Below are 22,095 nucleotides of genomic sequence, written 5' to 3' on the forward strand. Positions count from 1 at the left end.
AAATTTGTCTTTGTCTTTGTTTGTTTTAAGGACAAATAAAATAATATCATACCATCGAAATTCCATATGTATATCACAATTTTAAACTGTTTTTGGAATAAAATAATTCTGTCCCCAGGCTTTCTGTCATTTCCACCTCCCAACAAAATCCACTTTAATAGATCCACCTTAAATATTTAATAAAATACATAAATTGAAAAGTGGTGGAAATGACATCTTTGAAAGTGCTCTTCAGAAAAACTGTTAAAAATAATAATATTCCATGGAATTCTAACACTGCCCGCTGCTATATTGTGTTAGAAGACAAATTAATGAAGCTAGGAAGATTGTTTTAAGTGTGTTTTAAGAGAGTGAATTTTCCATAAGCTCACAGTGCCAAAAGTGCTCCTAGTTGGAGAATCACCCTTATATATATATATATATATATATATATATATACACACACACATACATACATAAAAGCTAAAAAGGTTTGTAGTTTAATGTGTGTTTTAAAGCATCATGTTCTGGCATTTAATTAGCAGGCAGTTTTAATGCAGCTCCATGTTTTTGGAGAATTCATAATTCTTGTGAAATGCTTCATTAAACGCGTGGACAGGATGAAGAACTCTCCCCAGGTCTGAGAGCTGATGATCCTCGAGCACTGTTTACATGAATACACTTCAGATGCACTGATGGAAGACACACACACACACACTGATACTTGTAAACGCATTATAATAGAAGGCAAGTCATATCATGTTTGCTCATGTTTACATGAATTTGTCATTATCCGCAGTCACGGTTCACATGCTATTAATTCACGCATTCCTCAGCTCTAGTGCGCGTGACCTGTAGATCAAAACTACGGACGCGCGCTTCTAGAGCAAATTAGCCATATTTGTAAGAGGGGGCCTTTAAAAGACAACATGCGCGTGCGTTAAATGGCTGACAGATTATGGAGATAAACTTTATAATCGCCACTAGGCCGCATTTACTATTGTAAACAGATCAATGTGGCGTCGCTCCTCGAAGTCTCGCGAGAACGCATCACGCGGTGAGATCTGTCGTCTCGCGTCGTCCAATAAAATGACGCGGTTTCCGCTGCGCTCTTATTTCACCCTCAGACCGAGAGAGACGCGCAGCTCGAGTTCGACGCGCAACGCTTTCACACACACGGACGAAAACTCAAACCGACACGTTTCATTTTAAAGCAACGTTTACGTTTTGTGGAATAAACCGTTTTTCTTTCATTTTTTTTGTCAAAGTTATAAGTCTGACCGACCGGCGTCGAGAGAGGAATCACCGGACACGAGCATCGCGAGCACGAGCAACATACCGGCAAACAAAGAACCCTGTTTTAGCGCGAGATCAACCTTCACCACTCGTTAGTTATGAGTCATGTGGCCGTCGAGAATGTACACGGTCTAGACCAGCAGGTGAGCCGGGGTCCATCGCGGGGTTTCGGGCTGTTTCGGGCGGGTTGAGGTGACGCTGAAGCCGCGCTGCGTGTTTAAGATGGAGGCGCTGCTGTCGATGCGCGGATGATGGCGGAGATGCGGCGCGTCGGAACGCGGAGCGTTTATTCGTCACGCGCGGCTGCGTTTCATCGCAGTGTTCATGTGATGCTTCATTAAAGGGTTTCGGGAGGATTGCGTTTTTCGTATATGGATGTTTGTGTAGATTATGATGTCGTTCGGACACATTAAATCCCGCGAGGAGAAACTTTAATCTGGTGGATTTTAGAGCCGCTCGGGCCTGTTGTTTAGCTGCTTCTGGGCCTTTGTCTGACCAGTTCCCCGTTTCACTGCATTTGCTATCACATTTTATATTCGCTGTCATTTCATGTCTTAATAGAATTTATTCTGTACGTTAGATGAACGCAAACACACATGAATATCTCGACTGAAGCATTCAGAATCTTCTAAGAGCTTTTTAATATAATGTGACAAGTCATTAATAATCAATGATCTGTTTAGTTAGTGTTGAATTAAAGGCATGACGCGTGTTAAAGTTGTGTTGTAAATGTTAGTGGCGTAATTTACCTCAGAGACGCTCGGCTTTTATTCTGTCTTTTTTGACTTAGGTTTCGTTTTTTAATAATTGGGATGTGGCGGTATTTATTTCTGTTAATTTGTGTTTGACATACAGTTGTCTAAACCAATTTACAACTTCTTCTACAAGGAGGGTTCGAGTAAATTAGTTTTTTGGTGGACGTTAAATTATACATTTGTTTGTCCTCAGTGATCTTTTGTGCTGAATGAGCTCGAGCTCTCGCGCGCCCTCTGCCGGAAGTGACGTTATTCGCTCTTCTCAATGACCCGGTTCAGGTGTTAATGTTTTTTTTTCAACAGTATCTCGTTTCTCTTTCAGCTCGCTGTGCTAGACTTGAACTCCGCTGACGGAATCCCTGGAAGTGAGTATCTGCATCTTAGACCAGTTTCAGATCAGCTTCGACATCTTGTTTAATCGAGGCGTTCAAGCCCAGGAAGTTGATTTGCCTGTAGATGAAGTAATGTGTGTGTGTTTGCCATGCTAACAAAGCCTGTCCTTCACCAGGGCGTTACATTCCTCCTCATTTAAGGAACAAAGAAGGTCCCAAAAACGGTACGTACACCTCTGAGCTTCTGATGTTAAAGTCCCAGTTACGGCCAGTTCACATCTATAATGATAGATTGTTTTAAAAACTTCTTAAATGTAAAAGATTAGCACAGAAACTAGTGTCGGAATCACTTTCAGAACAATTTTTTTCCAGTTGATGAACGATAAAACCACTGAACACCATCAGAACCCGTCCTGCTTTATCCATCTTCTAATAAACCGTGTGCAGACGTGGACGCTAATGTACAGTCGTCAACATCTGAGGATCAAAACCTTTCATCAAAGTTAAACATGGAGTTAGTCTTAGACACCTTTGATGAGCTCTTTTGATCAGTGTTGACGACTCTAGTTCTTCTTCAGTTATCATTGTTTGTGTGAACGATCTTTAGGCCTCACTAAACTCCAGTGCAGTGCAAGTTGTAATTGTCTAACATTAAATCTGCAATGTGTGTGTGTGTGTGTTTTACATTTGTGGTTCAGCATGTCTGTAGGGTTATCAGTGTGTGACGTCATCTTCATGATGTTCATGTTGCACGGTTCAGTTCACATCCTAAAACACATCCAGTGGTTTTCCACTGGCGTTCCGGCTCACTTTACCCCCTCATCCATGTTTTGTCCAGTGACACGAGTGATCTGTGCTGGCATGTAAAGCAATAAAATGCTTCTGAAACTCTACCAAAGCTTGTCTGAAACGCATTGGCCGTGTCTCTCCGACCCTTGACCTCTAGTCCTCCTGACTACACGTTTTTTCTCTTAGCAGGAGCTTACTCCTCTGGTAGACAGAGCGGTTTCTCAGTGGCGCCCGGAAGCTGTAAGTGTCTACTCTGACAGCCTTGGCTAAGAGAAACTTTGAGGGAAAGATGCTCAGAAATGCATGATTCCACAGTTAATTCTCAGCACACACTTGGAATCGTAACTAACAGGTTATTTTGGCATTTGTTTCCAAGATGGCGTGCACAGGCTTTAAGATCACTCAGACTCGGACACATTTGCTTTGCTTTAATTTCTGCAATTTGCAAACTCTTCCAGCGCAGTGGGTCTGATGACTTCTGCTGGCTGAGGAGTGGCGTTCCTGCTTGACTAACTGCTTGCGTGTGCCTCTCCGCCCCAGAATGCCCTCTCGTCTGCAGACCGGAGACGTGTGCCTGCGGTCTCAATAACCCGTGCTCTCCTCTCCCTCAGATTCTCCCGGAGGATGGGATAACGGCCGCAGCAACGGCTTCGTGAACGGCTTCCACGACGGCTCCCGTATGAACGGAGGGAACGGGTTCGGGCGCGGGCCGATGCGCACCGACCGCGGGGGAAGAGGAGGGTTCAGGGGCAAACCCGGCGGATCCTTCAACCCCATCCAGACTCTGCAGAGCGCAGGCATGTCTTATGACCTCTGACCTCTATCATAATCACACACTGTTCGCTCGTTGGCCAGAGGAGAACTGAGTCTGGTTTCTCCTGAGGGTTTTCCTCCATTCTGTCACTGATGGAGCTTTAGTTCCTCTGGCTTTTGTCTTGCTTAGTTGAGGACATTTAATATTCAACAATATTATTGATCTCCTGCACTGACACCATTATATGAGAACTGAGCTGGACGATGACATCACTGTTTTCTCCAGACCGGCTATATAAATATAAATTAAGTTAACTTTTTTACAACAAAAATTAACCATCACTGAATGTACTCAAAGGGGACATATCATGAAAATCTGACTCTTGTTGAAGTGCTTTAATTGAAGTGCCGACACACAAAACATGAAACGTGAAACCCTGTGTTCTGGTCAGTCTTTCTCTGCAAGCATGTCAGAAATAAGCCAATCAGATTTCTTCTCCTTCTGACGTATGAAGAGGATCTTATTATAATATTACCGGCCCTTAATCTGCACGTTTACACACACCAGCCGACATTTGGTTTCACCCGCGACGACAGAGACCAGTTCTAACGCAATGATGAAGATCCAGCAAAGCCTGAAACTGTTCTGTCGGGGAACGGTCAACTTTAGTGTAGAAGTTAAACATGATGATGAGATGATCAATGTAACCCCACAACAACTCCATAATGTCTCCGCTAACACTGAGAAGCGTCCAGGTTCAGTCTGACAGGTGCAGGTCTCTCTCGTGAGGGGCGTGTGTCATCTTTATGCTGGACTGGTTTTCTCTGTAAAGCTGCTCTGAAACAATCTATGTTGTAAAGCGCTGTATAAATAAGTGTGAGTTGACTTGCGTCACCTGCCGTGTTCTGATGCGAGTGTGTGTGTGTGTTTGGTTATGACAGATGGCGGTGGGTGGAACGCCCCAAAAGACGCCGCCTACAACAGCTTCGGTGGGCGCTCTGACCGGGGCAAGTCCTCTTTCTTCAACGACCGCGGGTCTTCTTCCAGGGGCCGGTAAGACCTCTATTCCCCTTTAGCATGTTACAGAAGTCTGTAGCTCCTAGCTTTAGCTTCAGTGATCCGGATACATTTGAAAATGGTGTTTTTGTTTGAAAGCGTTCTCTGTCCACAATAGGACTTTCAGGCACTTCCCGGCGTTTCAGTGTGGATGAGAAACTCTTGGAAACGCCTGAAAACGCTAAATTCACCTTCACTGCGCATGCGTAACCCTCACAGAAGCTCGCTGAGATGCAGACGGGAACAAAGTTATCACACAATTCTTCTGATAGGATCATTGTATTTAGCAGAATATCTCCGCGTTCGCCGATGCGTCCAGGTCTCGCTCGCTGTGTTTGGTCTGAAACGCGAGCGCTAATGTTTCACCGCAGGACAGCCGGTGTGAGTGAGTTCTGTCCTCTGCAGGACTGAGATATCAAGAGTGACATATTTCATCAACAGTGTGAAAGTGAACGGCACATAGCACACACAATACCAGTATAAACATGAATATCTGTTGGTACAATATGCATCACATGACTAAACTTGCGTCATCGTTTTTAAAGACCTCTGTTTTGACAGTCCACACTACAACACGAACACTGCGCTTTCAAGTTTGTCCACTTTGGAGAGTTTTCATTAAGTCTCAGTGTGGATGGAAGGACAAAACGGAGAAAGATGTGTTTTCAAACGTTAGTGTGTTCATGTGGACGCGGCCTGATGCATCTGTGTGTTCGGCAGGTACGAGCGCGGCGGGTTCGGTGGCGGTGGGAACAGCCGATGGGGAGAAGACTCCCGGGATGAAGAGGACTGGTCCAAACCGCTGCCTCCCAACGAGCGCCAGGAACAGTGAGTGTTCCCGAACCCTCAAACACTAATCCTGATTCCTATGTGTCAAGTAGTTTTTTTTCCCTCCATTTAAGCAATTTCATTTTCCCTTTTTGTTTCTAATGGCTAATAGAATGTTTAATAATTCATCAAAAGGCGACGGAATGAGGTAGTTATGGTGTTCATATGTGCTAATCTTGCACATGCATCCATTGATATGAACTGGACGTTGCATATGGGGTTAAACCCAGAGAGGTGTGTTTCCTGACGCTTGTTTCCGGTTTCCTCGCAGTGAGCTGTTCGCTGCCAGCAACACCGGGATTAACTTTGAGAAATATGACGACATTCCTGTTGAAGCCACAGGCCAGAACTGCCCACAGCACATCGAGAGTGTGAGTGTCCTAATGAAGATCTCGGCACAGTTCAACTGCAAATCAGTGGTTTCTAGGGATGCACGCTAAATCGGCCACCGTATCGGTATCAGCTGATATATCTTCATTTTTAATGTTATCAATATCAGCCCAATAAAAAAATTGTCAATTATATTAAAGCCGATAAATAATGTCTTCATCTGAGACGCTTCAACATGATTTTGAATTGCTTGAAATATAATTGGAATCACTTCCGAAAAGGAAAATGCAGTTCAGTGCAACACAAGTCTGTCATATCGGCTACATAAAACCATGAGAACATTATAATGTGTGTTTGGGACATGGACTTCAATGTTGAGACTTTTGTTTTTGTAATCAGGCTCTCAAAAAAGATATTAGAATTAGAATTTAAACTTATCGGCCAATATATCGGCTATCTGCTTTCAAATATAAAGATTTATCCGTATCCTCCAAATTGTTCATCGGTGCATCCCTGATGGTTTTAATTTAACAGCTTTGTGTGTTTTGGTGATAGTTCCAGGATCTGGAGATGGGCGAGATCATTATGGGTAACATCGCCCTGAGCCGCTACACACGACCCACTCCGGTCCAGAAGTACGCCATTCCCATCATCAAGTCTAAGAGGGATCTGATGGCGTGCGCACAGACAGGTCAGACATCAGCTCCCTGTGTTTCAGCGTGTGTGTGTTTGGTACAGCGCTCTTGATTGACACCTGTGTCTGTGACTGTAGGCTCTGGTAAGACCGCAGCGTTCCTGTTGCCGGTTCTGAGCCAGATCTACACCGAGGGCCCAGGAGAAGCGCTGCAGGCGGCCAAGAACAGCGCTCAGGTACCGACTCTGTCCGGGAATAGCTCAAGAAAGGGAAACTTGTTGCCCATCTTAACTGGGTGTGTTCTTGTCCTCAGGAAAATGGGAAATATGGCCGCCGTAAGCAGTATCCCATCTCTCTGGTGTTAGCCCCGACAAGAGAACTGGCGCTCCAGATCTACGACGAGGCCAGGAAGGTATTCAACAACCTAACCAGATCTAGAGTCGGGAATCGAATACTTGTTGTAATTTCGATTCCTTTGTGAGCATTTCAACATGACTTAAACAGTCGTCTGACGCTTGAATGGTTTAATGTGTGTCAGTATATTGGATCCGTGCAGCTCTTAAAGTGACCGCAGCCTAATATTGTATGTACATTAGTTTGGCTAGTTTTCTATGGTGTTTTTAAACCAGTCAAACGTTCCTTGTGTGTAAGTGTTCTTTAGACTGTTGATTTCTGTTCATGATATTCAGACACCATTAAATGTTTTGCAATAAGACTAAATGTGAATGATGTTTTGTGTACCTTGTTGGAATCGATAAGCGGAATCGTTCAAATTAAAATGATTCCCAACTCTAACCAGAACACGATCTCATTAGATTCCGCTCGGTCTAACTCTGGTGTTTCCTCTAGTTTGCGTATCGCTCTCTGGTGCGGCCCTGTGTGGTGTACGGCGGCGCTGATATCGGCCAGCAGATCCGGGACCTGGAGCGAGGCTGTCATCTGCTCGTGGCCACGCCGGGCCGGCTCGTGGACATGATGGAGCGGGGCAAGATCGGCATGGACTACTGCAAGTACGTCAAGCATCTGCCCATGTGACCCTGGGCCACAAAACCACTCGCAAGGGTCAAGTTTTTGAAATGTATACATCATCTGAAAGCTGATTAAATAAGCTTTCCGTTGATGTATGATTTGTTAGGTTAGGATGTTAATATTTGGCCGCGGTACAAACACTTAAATCTGGAAACATTGAGAAAATGGCCTTTAAAGTTCTCCATTTATGTTTGTGATTTTGCTGCATCCACTCACAAAAATACATTTTGTATACATTTATGGTAGGAAATTTACTAAATATCTTCATGGAACATGATCTTTATATCCTCATGATTTTTGGCATAAAAGAAAAATCGATAACTTTGACTCGTACAGTGTATTATTGGCTATTGCCACAGATAAACCCGTGCGACTCGTGACTGGGTTTACTGATCCAGGGTCACATTTACCCCCTCCATCTTTTCACATCTCTGTTTGTGGCTTGACCTTGAGCTGTGTGCTTCTGTCACTAGTTACCTGGTTCTGGACGAAGCGGACCGGATGCTGGACATGGGCTTCGAGCCGCAGATTCGGCGTATCGTGGAGCAGGACACCATGCCTCCCAAAGGCCTTCGCCAGACCATGATGTTCAGCGCCACCTTCCCTAAGGAGATCCAAGTGAGTCTCAGGATGTCTCGTGTTATAGACACATTTGCTGCGTCTCAATTCGCACACTTAAACTGCGCCCTGAAAGTATGTACTTTTTGTGAAGAAAAAGTAGATGCGTTTGAGTGCGTATCAGAAGAGTAGACAAGGTAAGGTAATTTATTTATAAAGCACAATTAAAAACAACGGGTAGTTGACCAATGTGCTGTACAATTTGTAAAAAACATGCAAAGAGCAAATGTACAAAACATTTATACAGTGTAATACATAAATCTAACTACTCTCACAAAGCAAGCAAGCTACCAACATATCAGCAATTAGAGTTAGACAGAAAAGCCAGAGAAAAAAGATGAGTTTTTAAAAGAGATTTAAAAGATACCACTGTGGAGGCAGTTCTAATATGCAAAGGCAAACTATTCCAGAGTTTCGGAGCCAACACTGAAAAAGAACGATCACCCCAAAATTTACGTCTAGACCTTGGGACAATTAAGGGTTTCTGGTCAGAAGACCTAAGTGATCTTGATGGTGAGTATATGTGCAACAAATCTGAGAGATAGGGTGGTGCCATACCATTTAGAGATTTAAAAACAAACAACTAAATCTTAAAATCAATCCTGTAACGGATTGGCAACCAATGTAATGAAAGCAGAATTGGAGTGATATGGTTCCGCTTTCGAGAACCTGTCAACAATCTAGCTGCGGCATTTTGAACAATTTGCAAGCGTGTCAACGTCGACTGCTTAATCCCTGCATACAGGGCATTACAGTAGTCTAAACGGGAGGTCACAAATGCGTGCATCACTCTCTAAATCCTCATATGACAAAAATGGCTTGACTTTTGTCAAGGTTCTCAATTGAAAGAAGCCTGATCGAACAACAGTGTTAACTTGCTTGTCAAATTTTAGGGAGTTATCAAAAATTACCCCCAAGTTTTTCACCATGGATTTACCATAAATAGATAAAGGGACTAAATCAACACAGGGGAACTCGAGTACATTAGAGGGTGCAAACACAATCATCTCGGTTTTGCATTCATTTAGATGCAGAAAATTAGCAGCCAGCCAAGATTTCAAATCATTCAAACATGCTAAAAGAGGCCCTAATGAATTATCTTCCTTTTTTACTGGCATATATATCTGAGTATCATCCGCATAACAATGGAATGATACTCTGTTTTCAAAAGATAGCGCCAATTGGAAGCATGTATAACGAAAACAGAATGGGTCCCAAAATGGACCCTTGAGGTACCCCACATTTAAGAGGGGCAGACGAAGATGTAAATTCCCCCATGGTGACTGAAAAACTTCTGTTAGTTAGATGGGACCAATTTAAAACCACACCTCGCATCCCTACCAACCTCTCCAGCCGTGCAATAAGAATATCATGGTCTATGGTATCAAATGCCGCACTCAAATCGAGTAACACCAAAACTGCAGCATTAATAAAACATCATTAAGAACCTTTAAAAGTGCAGATTCTGTACTGTGATGTTCCCTAAAACCAGACTGAAATTCAATTAATAAACCAAAATAGCGGTAACATCCTGAACCAGGAGTAAGACGAACAAAATAAAGACAAACAGAACAGGCAGTAGACGGCCAGCCACGCACACCGGCGCCGTCTTTTACTGTCGGAGAAGACGAGCTTTAGGACACACGGTCACGTCATACAATTGCATGTTTAACGGTTGCTCTGTCACAGTAAACTGACCTGTCAATCATCTTGTCAAAGATGAAATCCTCCATTTCCTCCCGTATCGGAGAGAAGTGCAGAATCGCGTTGATCTGCAGTCGCGGGTCTTTCATGCGGAGACTCTCCTCATATTAATGCATAATGATGAATTTAGAAGTTAATGGCCGAACGGATCTTTATAAAAGTCCACATTGTTATTGCAGATGAAATATAACATTTTTTTTTTTTGAAACTTTACTCGTGTTTGTAGTTCCTCCTAAAGCGCAGTGGGTTGTGGGTAATATTAGCCGGTATAGTGAGACGGATCCACACTTAAAATCCACCAGGAATAGTAGACGATCCAGGACTTCTGGCACACTCTCTTCAACACTATACTTCCAGACTCTTATTTTAATCTCGGATGCGGAGACTCCGGGAAACGGTTTCTTGGACCTTTAGTTATGGTGTTTTGTTTCTTAGATCTTGGCTCGTGACTTCCTGGAGGAGTACATCTTCCTGGCCGTGGGCCGGGTCGGCTCCACCTCGGAGAACATCACACAGAAGGTGGTGTGGGTTGAGGAGAACGACAAGAGGTCCTTCCTGCTTGACTTGCTCAACGCCACAGGTACGTTCGTCTGCACATGGCCCCTGAGCGTCCACAGTTCAGGTTCTGTGGGGGTCTACTCGCTGTGGTCGGTCTATATGACCATGATGGCACACGGCTCTTCACATGGGGTGTCACGAGGAGATGAAGCTAAAGTAATCTCTCCTGAGCTCTTCTGGGGTTGAGGATGATATGAAATGGCCCTTTAAACATCAGTGTAATGACATCAGGCTCAGTGAGATCAGGTACAGATGAAGTCACCTATAGTTATTAGCACTTTATATAATGCAGCTTTACAGTGAAGAAACAGGAAAATAACAATTCGATGATGCAAACAGATTTCAGCTCTAAAAAGACATTAGTAACAGTAATTTAGTTGAAGTCAGATCAGTGTATGTTTGGCTCAATAACAGTGTAAAGTACATCACTTATAAAATGAGTTCAGCTATAAAGCAGATCTGCATAAGACCGTGATGTCATCGACCAGCTCTCGTCCAATAGTGTCAGTGCAGATTAATATATCTGAGTATGAAGAGGTTTTCCGATGCTTTAGATGTTCAGTAGCGGCACATTTGTACGGTCCTCCCATAGTGCAGTAGAGCTTCATCTGAACCCATGTATACCATATCTAGAATGAAACTGATATTTGTTGAAGCTCATCATAAGGTCTGATTCTATTTAGTTATTCCGAGTGAGGTTCAGGACAATACGGGGGAGAACGTAGAAAAACCTGGTGAGTAGAGACGTTTATCTCTCCACTGGACGTGGAACAAATGCAAGTCTCATCTCACCTCTTTATTTTGCTTGAACATTGTTTGTTTTCCAACCCCTTTCGCCATGTCAAGAGATCTGTGTTCTCGTGTGGTGTTAGGATCTTTACTTCATGTTTTTACCCCCCCCCCCCCCCCCCCCCCCCAATAGTCATGCTCCTTTCCAGTGGTTGATTCCTTCAGCTGGATCTGTGCATGAAGTGTGTGTGCAGTGCTGAACTGGGGTGTGTTTCCCCAAACCATCGTTCTAATGAAACATTCGCAAACAGCATCGCAGAGTTGTGTGTTTGCAACCTGACATTCAGTGCAATCTATATCTGTTATTTAGAATACATACAAATGTCATTTACGTCTTTAGTTTGTCGAGATTTAAAGCGTCGTGTTGAAGAGTGCGCATGTGTGAACGAGCTCTAGTGCGTGAGAACGAGTCTATGAGTGAATCTGGAAATAAAGCAAAATAACAGAGAAATATTCCTCAGATGCCGTGTCTAATTTATAGCGAAACATCTCGCGTTAACTCGATCTCAAACACATTCATTAACAGTAGTTATTACTCCTGAGTGACATCATTAACCAACGGTTGAACGACCAACTCACGACAATACGGGAAACAGTCGAGCCTCGCCAGTGGATTCTCTCAGCGGTGGATCGTACTATAGTAGTGAAGCCGCGAGTTACGGCGCTGTACGGGAAACACACCCTGTAAAGTCACATGACTGCTGTGGTTTATCTGCGTTTAGCAGGACAGCGCATTGAGGTTCAGCATTGGCTTTAACTGCACTAGTCTTAAGTTTAACGTAAAGTTCACTTCTATGAGATCCAAATGCTTGTCACTTCCTGTTAGCCATTCATTAGCTTCTGCTCCCGCTGAAGGGCTTTATCCGGTGTTCATCGTCTTCATCTCGTCCATTAGGTAAAGAATCTCTGACTTTGGTGTTTGTTGAGACCAAAAAGGGAGCGGACGCTCTGGAGGACTTCCTGTACCGTGAGGGATACGCGTGCACCAGCATCCACGGGGACCGTTCCCAGCGGGACCGGGAGGAGGCGCTGCACCAGTTCCGGTCCGGGAGATGCCCCATCCTCGTGGCCACCGCCGTACGTGGCTTTCCTTCCTCCGTGTGTGTGTGTGTGTGAAAGGGCTCATCGGATGCAGGATTCACTTTTATTTAACAATATAGATGTTTCTCAGCAGCTTTACAGTGAGAACAGGAGATTACAGTAACAGAGATCAGGCTTTACAGCAGATCTAGAATAAAGTTATAGTCCAGATAAAGTTAGTTTTGATTGATTCACTTCCGTTGTAAACATCATTAGTGATTAACTTAGCGGCCGCTAACGCGACTGTTTTACACAACCGTTGAGGAATTTTAACCAAAGTATGTTACAAACTTTACATGAAGACCCTAAAGAATCCCCAGCCTGTGTAAAGTGTGCATCCGACGACCTCTGTGAGCGCCTGACCCCTGTCTGAGTGTTGTGCCGGTCTCACGCTCTCGTCCCACAGGTGGCTGCGCGCGGCCTCGACATCTCCAACGTCAAGCACGTCATCAACTTCGACCTGCCCAGTGACATCGAGGAATACGTCCATCGCATCGGGCGTACCGGGCGTGTGGGCAACCTGGGTAATTATGACATCATCAATACACTTGCATGTACACAACCAGTCAAAAGTTCTGGATCTGTGAGTTTAATGATTTTAAAAGTCTCTTCTGCTCACCAAGGCTGCGTTTATTTGATTACAAATACAAAAAAAGAACAGCAATATTGTGAAATATTATAATTTTGTAAACTGTTTTCAAAACTAACAATCATAAATGTTTCTTGAGCATCAAATCATCATATTAGAGTGATTTCTGAAGGATCATGTGACACTGAAGACTGGAGTAATGATGCTGAATTCAGCTCACAGGAATAAATTACTATAATTTATTATTCACATTTACATTGAAATGTTTCACAATATTGCTGTTTAATAATCGCAGCCTTGGTGAGCAGAAGAGACTCTTTTAAAAACATTAGCAGTCTAAGGTTTGGGATGGGTAAGATTAGTAGTGTAGCGGTTCTCCGCTGTGGTGCGTGACGTTCCCAGTCTCACTCGGCCTCTGGTTGGCTCGTCTCAGGTCTCGCTACATCATTCTTCAACGATAAGAACGGCAACATCACGAAGGACCTGCTGGACATCCTGGTGGAGGCGAAGCAGGAAGTGCCGTCGTGGCTGGAGAGCCTGGCGTACGAACACCAGCACAAGAGCAGCACCCGCGGGCGCTCCAAGAGGTCAGCAGCTACACACACTCACGCACACACACACTCGCCCACACCTGCCCTCACACTCACCTGTCCACACACTCACCTGTCCACACTCACCTGCCCTCACACTCACCTGTCCACACACTCACCTGTCCACACACTCCTTCCCACACACACACCTGTCCACACACACACCTGTCCTCATACATACACACCCTCACACACACCTGTCCACACACACACCTGTCCTCATACATACATACACACCTTCCCTCACACACCCTCATGCACACACACCCTCACACACACCCTCACACACCTGTCCACACACACACCTGTCCTCATACATACATACACACACACCTTCCCTCACACACACCCTCATGCACACACACCCTCACACACCTGTCCACACACACACACACCTGTCCACACACACACACACCTGTCCACACACACACCTTCCCTCACACACACCCTCATGCACACCTTCACACACACCCTCACACACCTGTCCACACACACACACACCTGTCCACACACCTGTCCACACACACACCTGTCCACACACACACTCGCCCACACACACACTCGCCCACACACACACTCGCCCACACACACACTCGCCCACACACACACTCGCCCACACACACACTCGCCCACACACACACTCGCCCACACACACACTCGCCCACACACACACTCGCCCACACACACACTCGCCCACACACACACTCGCCCACACACACACTCGCCCACACACACACTCGCCCACACACACACTCGCCCACACACACACTCGCCCACACACACACTCGCCCACACACACACTCGCCCACACACACACTCGCCCACACACACACTCGCCCACACACACACTCGCCCACACACACACTCGCCCACACACACACTCGCCCACACACACACTCGCCCACACACACACTCGCCCACACACACACTCGCCCACACACACACTCGCCCACACACACACTCGCCCACACACACACTCGCCCACACACACACTCGCCCACACACACACTCGCCCACACACACACTCGCCCACACACACACTCGCCCACACACACACTCGCCCACACACACACTCGCCCACACACACACTCGCCCACACACACACTCGCCCACACACACACTCGCCCACACACACACTCGCCCACACACACACTCGCCCACACACACACTCGCCCACACACACACTCGCCCACACACACACTCGCCCACACACACACTCGCCCACACACACACTCGCCCACACACACACCTGTCCTCATACATACACACCCTCACACACACCTGTCCACACACACACCTGTCCTCATACATACATACACACCTTCCCTCACACACCCTCATGCACACACACCCTCACACACACCCTCACACACCTGTCCACACACACACCTGTCCTCATACATACATACACACACACCTTCCCTCACACACACCCTCATGCACACACACCCTCACACACCTGTCCACACACACACACACCTGTCCACACACACACACACCTGTCCACACACACACCTTCCCTCACACACACCCTCATGCACACCTTCACACACACCCTCACACACCTGTCCACACACACACACACCTGTCCACACACACACTCGCCCACACACACACTCGCCCACACACACACTCGCCCACACACACACTCGCCCACACACACACTCGCCCACACACACACTCGCCCACACACACACTCGCCCACACACACACTCGCCCACACACACACTCGCCCACACACACACTCGCCCACACACACACTCGCCCACACACACACTCGCCCACACACACACTCGCCCACACCTGCCCTCGCCCACACACACACCTGTCCACACACACACACCTGTCCACACACACACCTTCCCACACACACACCTGTACACACCTTCCCTCACACACACCCTCATGCACACACACCTGTCCACACACACACACACACACACACACACACATACACACACACACACACACACACCTTCCCACACACCCACACCCACACACCCACACCCACACCTTCCCACACACACACCCACACACCCACACCCACACCTACCCACACACCCACACCCACACACACCCACACCCACACCTTCCCACACACCCACACACACACACACACACACACACCTTCCCACACACACACACACACACACACACACCTTCACACACACACACACACACACACACCTTCCCTCACACACACACCCTCACACACACCTTCCCTCACGCCTGCTTCAGATTACACCTGATTACATTACGATAGTCACTGTCAGATTGTGTGATTCTGACTCATAAAATCTTGTGTCATGGACCAGAAACACGTCAGACTACACGCTGCTTCCCAACCCGTCATGTGTGCCGTCTCAGAATGGTGTGATCTGAAGCGGCGTCACTCAGGAGTGACATCACTCTGTGACGGTCTGGTGACTCCTCATTAAACTGATCCTGTGTCCTCAGGTTCTCCGGTGGGTTCGGCGCCCGAGACTACCGTCAGACCAGCAACAGCACCAGCAGCGGCGGCTTCGGCAGTCGGGGGGGCCGCAGCACTGGGGGCCACGGCGGGAACCGCGGGTTCGGTGGTGGTGGCGGTAAGGCCCTTTCATTCAGGCACTCCTCGAGGGAAGGGCTTTAACTCGGATATACAGTCGTCAGCATCTGAAGTGGAGACCTAAACCTTTCCAAGTTATACGTGAAGTTTGAACGAGACCCGTTCTAAATGTTGACGACTGTATTCTCCAGTCTAGTTGCATGACAGCAGGGCTCGTTAACGCTTGTCCGGAAGAAGTGGATTTTTTTGAAGGGGCAAGTGAAAATTTTACTTCCCGACCGGACAAGAAGCCTGATCACGTCAATGACAAAACCCTAACTGGGGAATCGCTCAAATGACAGAATGATTCTGATTTATTACGTTTATTGTGAGTTGCGATGGATAGTGGATGATGGATGTTGATACTGACGTAACAAGGTTGTGCTCGAATCGTTTAAATAAAAGACTCGCTCATTAAGGCGGTCACCTGCTGCCACCTACTGGCGCTGTAGTTTCGTGTTCTTTATATTTAAAACAATCTCATAACATTTAATGTAGTTGTAATTTTTCCAGTGTAAATGACTTAATTTGATCAGCCCTACCGAGGCTAACAGCCCTGTAGTGTCTTATTATGCTAATTTAATTTATTGATGAAGTTTAGGAATTTAAAATGAAAAGCGTATATTTAATAAGATCGGGGGGGAAATGCCCCTTAAAGGTGCCAATATTACAATATGCGGATTTAAGTATCAAAGCTGATTGAACAATGAGAATATTAATTCGGAAGAATCATTTACCACACACACACACACACACACACACACACACACACACACACACACATTCCAGACAAGCAACTTTTTTGCTCGGACAAGTGAATGACAGATGAGTTGACCTTTATTTAACCAGGCAAGTCACTTTAAGTTGTTTATAACAGCCTGGCAGGAGTTCAGATCTCCTGAAAGACATACTGACATGTTACAATACACACACACATTCAATTAAAAAGTTGTAATTTAAATTTAAAAGTAATAAACACTCCCTAATAGTTTTTTTAATGTAGAGATTGAAATAAATGACTTTTGCAGCACATTCTAATCATTTGGAGCAGCAGAACCAGAAGTCGAGTCCGCTTTATTAATACAGCGCTTTACAGCAGTGCTTCAGAGCAGCTTTACAGAGAAAATAATGCAACAGTTTCCAGAAGAAAATGGCGTCACAGTCCAGCTTAAGCTCAGTGATGCTTCATTGTGTGTGTGTGTGTGTGTGTCCTCAGGTGGCTTTGGGAACTTCTACAGCAGCGACGGCTATGGAGGGAACTACTCTCAGGTGGACTGGTGGGGTAACTGAGACTCCGCCCCCTCCTCCACCCTCACCCCACCCACGCCCCATTACAGTGATCACATGCCAAACTCACTGAGCGGAAACCACATGATGTACCATAGCCAGACTATATACCCTGTGTAGCTTTGAAGAACTTTGCAGTACATTACCAGCTGTGATTCTCTGACCCCACCTGGAGCGGCTTTCGCCCCGTGGGATTCTGGGACGCCGGGCCAGCGAAGGCTTGACCGTAGCAGAAAGCAGTGTCCCGAACCCGTGCTGAAGCGGAACCGAGTTTGCGTTAGATTCCCGGACTCTAGTTTTCCACTACATCTCATTTCTTTCTACTAAATGAGAATCATTCGTTTGTTAATGTACTGTGCCTTTAAATTTATACTCGCTGTGTTTGGTTTGTTTTCTTCTTTTTTTAAATGTCTGGCTGACAGTTGTTTCCCCCCTTTTCTTTCTTTCTTTCTCCGTTTTCTCCCCCAAATGACTCTTTTGTTTTGGATGGTATAACAAAATAAGCTTGGATGTAATCAAACCTTGGCAAACTCTGGGATGGTCTGTCACAACCTCGTTTTGAACTGAAATTTCTAATGGGGTCACCAGTGCTGATGTCACATGGGCCTGACCCCTACGACCCCGCCCCCCCCCACCCCCCGATTGGCTCGTACCCTCTTGTGTGGTAAAACCGCATCGCAAGGGAGTTAAAATATCGAATGCTTGCTCACTCTATCCTGGAGAGGTATCTATAAGAGACTGTCGTCTTCTGAGAAAAGAAACCAAGCCATTCCAGTATATGATCTTAAATTTGATTGTGCTGAACCGTGTCTGCCTCCGCCACTCCGCCGTGTAACTCTACCATTGAGGCAGCTAAGCTAGTTCACTGACACACACACACACACACACACACTAGCTGTTTAGTGGTGTTGGATTACTTTATTTCATTTGTTTTCTTTGGAAATATTAGGATGTAGCGATTGGATTAACTTTTTCTTCCTACAAAACTCATTCTTGAAGTTGATAATGGGAGGCTTGTGGCGATTCCGTAGCGAAGAGTTCATACGGCTACTCGAGGACCACGCCGTCAGAGCGACTGGCCCTAGCGCCCGCTCGTCTCTGGAGAAATCCGCATGCTAGTGTTCTTGTTTTTTGGTCAAGGAGATTTTCAAATCGATTTCTGCAGCAGGCTTTTACGTACAAGTAACGTTCGTTCACTTTTTGTTCTTTTTTTTGTTTTTTTCTCTTTTTCAAGCTGCGTTGAATTCCGAAAGACATCCTCGGCTTTACACGGCTCCCGCTGGGGTCAGAGTTCAGCGTACACGACAGGGGTGTGACTCTCATTGGTCGGTTGGTTTCCGTGGCATCCCTGGCCAAAGACAGGTTTCTTTCAAACTCCCATGAGCCCCCACGGCACGGGCCTCGGGCGAGTGGGAGGCGTTTAACTGAAGTGCAATAGATTTACTCAAGCGTGTTGTGCCTTTCGACATGGATTTGAAACGGTGACGTGAAGCGGATGCTTTGACAGTATTGTGTGACTTGATAGCAGTGGTGCTACTTCGGCCCTTCTGTGTTACGCCCTTCAAGTTTTACAAAAGTCGTTTTATTGCACATCTAGGGTTTTATATAAATGTCTTGAGTGCGTGTCCTTAAGCTTCCAAATATTGTGTGTGAAGATAGTGAAAACGCAGCTTGTTTACAAAAGGGGAAGTGTTCTCCAATAGTTAACCAGGATTGATTTGGGACCAGGGGGATTAGCAGTGGGGAATTTAGCTATTTGCACAGATTACTAGATTCTACTTTTGCTGCTAGTTTGTGTAATTTATTAAGCATTTTTGAGAAATATTTATTTTTATAAGCCTAAAAGTGATAGTTTCAAGTAACTTGACCAAAAGACAGTACAAAAACACTGGCACTTGAATGTTGAATGTCACCCGTATGCGTGAAATTTATATTTTTCGGGGTAGTGTGAGCTTTTTAATGTTTACGGTCATTTTGGACTCCGCCAAAATTCGCATCTGTAATTGTCTCGCTGACTAAACGTTTCAATCCGATCAATCGAACTCTGAATTGGCAGCCACGATTTGAACGCTCTACAACCATGCCAAGGTTTGGACAAAGTTACAGAAATATTTTTGTAAATGTGTATCAGTGCAAAGTGTTCAGATTCTCCAGTTGTTTTTCTGTTTGTTTGTTTTTGTTTTTCCGGTATTTATTTTGATTTTTTTATTTGTGTCTTTACCCCCAGTGAATGTCTGGCACACGGCAATCTTAAGTAACAAGAACATGTGGTTATTCTCTATTGTTGCATTTGCATACTGGGCGCCGGCGCTGTTCTCTGACGGGATTGGCCGAGAGCCTTCGTTGCAGAAGCCGTGGAGAGCATGGATGAGGCTCTGGATCTCCGGATCGTGTGAGAGAACATCGCCCGAGCCCTTAGACTTAGAGTATTTGCTTTACGTACTAGTTTAGAGGCTGTGCACTGCACGAAAAATGAAAATGTGTGTTTATCGTATGATTTTACCAAATTAAAGTTGGAAATTGCAAATACAGAAACTTCTCGTGTGTCTTTGCATCTCGCATGCTTTAAAACACCGGTTCCCGAGCCTCGTTTTGCTCCCGGAGATTAATCTGGGTTTATATTGGAGCGAGTGTTTCTAGAGTTGCACCGGTTGACCGGCCATAAGTCAGAGTTCCAGTTTGTGCTTCAAACACACGAACGGCTTTAGCCGATCTCCATCCGCACACACACACACACACACACACACACTCACACACACACACTGCATCGCTGTCATTATAATCATCTATAAAGTAGAGTTTAGAAGCGCTTTGTTTGTAGCTTTACATAATTAATTAAAATAAACATCTTTGTTTGGATTGTGATTATATTCAGTGGTCGCTTCATTTCAAGTGTTTACGGCTCTTCTAGAGCACATGATCGACAGTCGGGAAGGTCAACAGTGTCATTACATTAATTACATGCAGGTAGTTTTAAAATATAAGTACAATGTAAAAACACGTGTACACAATAAGTCCATTGTATCAAATTATTAATTTCAATGTTAGTATATAGTAATTAAAGCCACTGAATATAAAGTAGGAGCTTAAATCAACATCGGCCATGAGGCGTCATGATTGGTGCATCACGACCGTTTTCACTTCTCTACAAAACATGGTGTTTTTAAATCAAATAAATCTCTTTAAAGTGTTTGTGGTGCTCCTGAATCCCCTGGGAGAGCAGTGCTGTCCAGCTTTCCTGAGGGATAGTCGGGTCCGGCCGGATCACTCCTGGTTGGTTCCTGTATAGCGGAGCGCAGTCGGCTGGTGTTGTAGAGGGTTTTCTGCAGTGACTTTTTAGCGCAATTTTCCAACGGACAAAATTGCGATTGTTAACTCATGATTTCTGTTCTGTCTGTGCGCACCAATCTTGCACTTCTATCTCCTCCTCAACCAGACCACCTAGAGACTTCGGGTTTTCGGCATTATGTTAAGGAAGGTCTAATCTCGGGAACGCACACAAAAAAAAAAAAAAAAAAAAAAAAACGAAAAAGATTTACTATCTCTTAGTGTTGTGATCCCATGACGTCAGAAAATTGCGCTAAAACACTCACTTTGTTTTTATTGTTTTGTAAAGTATGTTTAAAAGAAGAACACTGAAGGTTTAAATCTGTATTGAATTTAAGTAAATAATAACATGGAGTTGAAAATGAAACCGATACTAATGTTTTGTGAATAGAGAAGGTTGAGAACCGCTCCAGGACTTCAGTATTGTAGAGTTGCAGGAGTTTAGCAGACTAATGTTCAGTTTAGAGCAGAACAACACAACCCTGATGAAGAAGAGCGATGATTTACTAATAATAAAGCAAAAAACATGGTTACTGTAGATAAACCAGAACCACAAATTAACCATGGTTTTGCAACACTAACCATAGTTTAACCGTGGAGTTTGTAGTAAAACTATGGTTATATAGATAATTAATCCGCAATAAAAACATGGTTACTATACTTTTACTATAATCTTACCATGGTTAATTTTCATAAGGGAACAATATGATTTATGATAATGCAATAACATGTTCAGTATTAGTTTTTTTTTCTATAAATATATTGTCAAGATGTAGTTATTGTACTAAATTTGACATTTAGGCAATTTAGAGAATATAGGTTTGTATTGAAGTCATTTTAAGATTAAACAATAACACATGGTCATAATGTGATACTTTAAATGTATTAAAATAAATGTATATTATATGCAAACAAATTACACTGAGGCGGAGACAGTTCTGTGCTAACAGCAGACAGTGACTGATGCAACACACACACACACACACACTCACTCAAGTGAGAGACAGAGGGATCAGGGGAAATGGAAGTGAAGGTCAAGAGAGACTTATGATCATCTTGCACGGCCTCAGTTTAAGGATTTAAACGTGTGTGTGTGTGTGTGTGTGTGAGTGTGTGATGGCCGTACAGGAGACTGGGTTTGTCAGGGTTTCTCAGCGGTTCGGGATTAGCTGTGGGAGTTCGGG

At 44.9% G+C, this 22,095-nt stretch overlaps 1 protein-coding gene across 5 annotated transcripts; it reads left to right on the forward strand.

Moving 5' to 3' along the window:
- The first annotated feature begins 1,065 nt into the window (after positions 1–1,065).
- On the forward strand, positions 1,066–20,119 carry ddx3xb (DEAD-box helicase 3 X-linked b). Of its 5 annotated transcripts, none has more exons than XM_084129428.1 (20): positions 1,066–1,418; positions 2,353–2,395; positions 2,539–2,586; positions 3,341–3,391; positions 3,763–3,948; positions 4,847–4,958; positions 5,682–5,789; positions 6,061–6,160; positions 6,675–6,810; positions 6,892–6,989; positions 7,067–7,165; positions 7,603–7,763; positions 8,256–8,400; positions 10,540–10,684; positions 11,346–11,396; positions 12,347–12,528; positions 12,938–13,055; positions 13,554–13,707; positions 16,168–16,298; positions 17,514–20,119. In XM_084129428.1, the coding sequence occupies exons 1-20, from the start codon at positions 1,374–1,376 to the stop codon at positions 17,585–17,587; spliced, it is 2,187 nt and encodes a 728-aa protein (XP_083985554.1). In that variant the 5' UTR covers positions 1,066–1,373; the 3' UTR covers positions 17,588–20,119. The 5 variants fall into 5 exon arrangements, with proteins under 5 accessions (XP_083985554.1, XP_083985553.1, XP_083985555.1 ...); XM_084129427.1 differs by having other exon boundaries at positions 1,088–1,418; positions 3,338–3,391; XM_084129429.1 differs by lacking the exon at positions 11,346–11,396 and having other exon boundaries at positions 1,088–1,418; positions 3,338–3,391.
- The last annotated feature ends 1,976 nt before the right edge of the window (positions 20,120–22,095 follow it).

Source organism: Abramis brama (assembly GCF_963993115.1).
Source record: "Abramis brama genome assembly, chromosome: 11".
Classification (NCBI taxonomy): Eukaryota; Metazoa; Chordata; class Actinopteri; order Cypriniformes; family Leuciscidae; genus Abramis; species Abramis brama.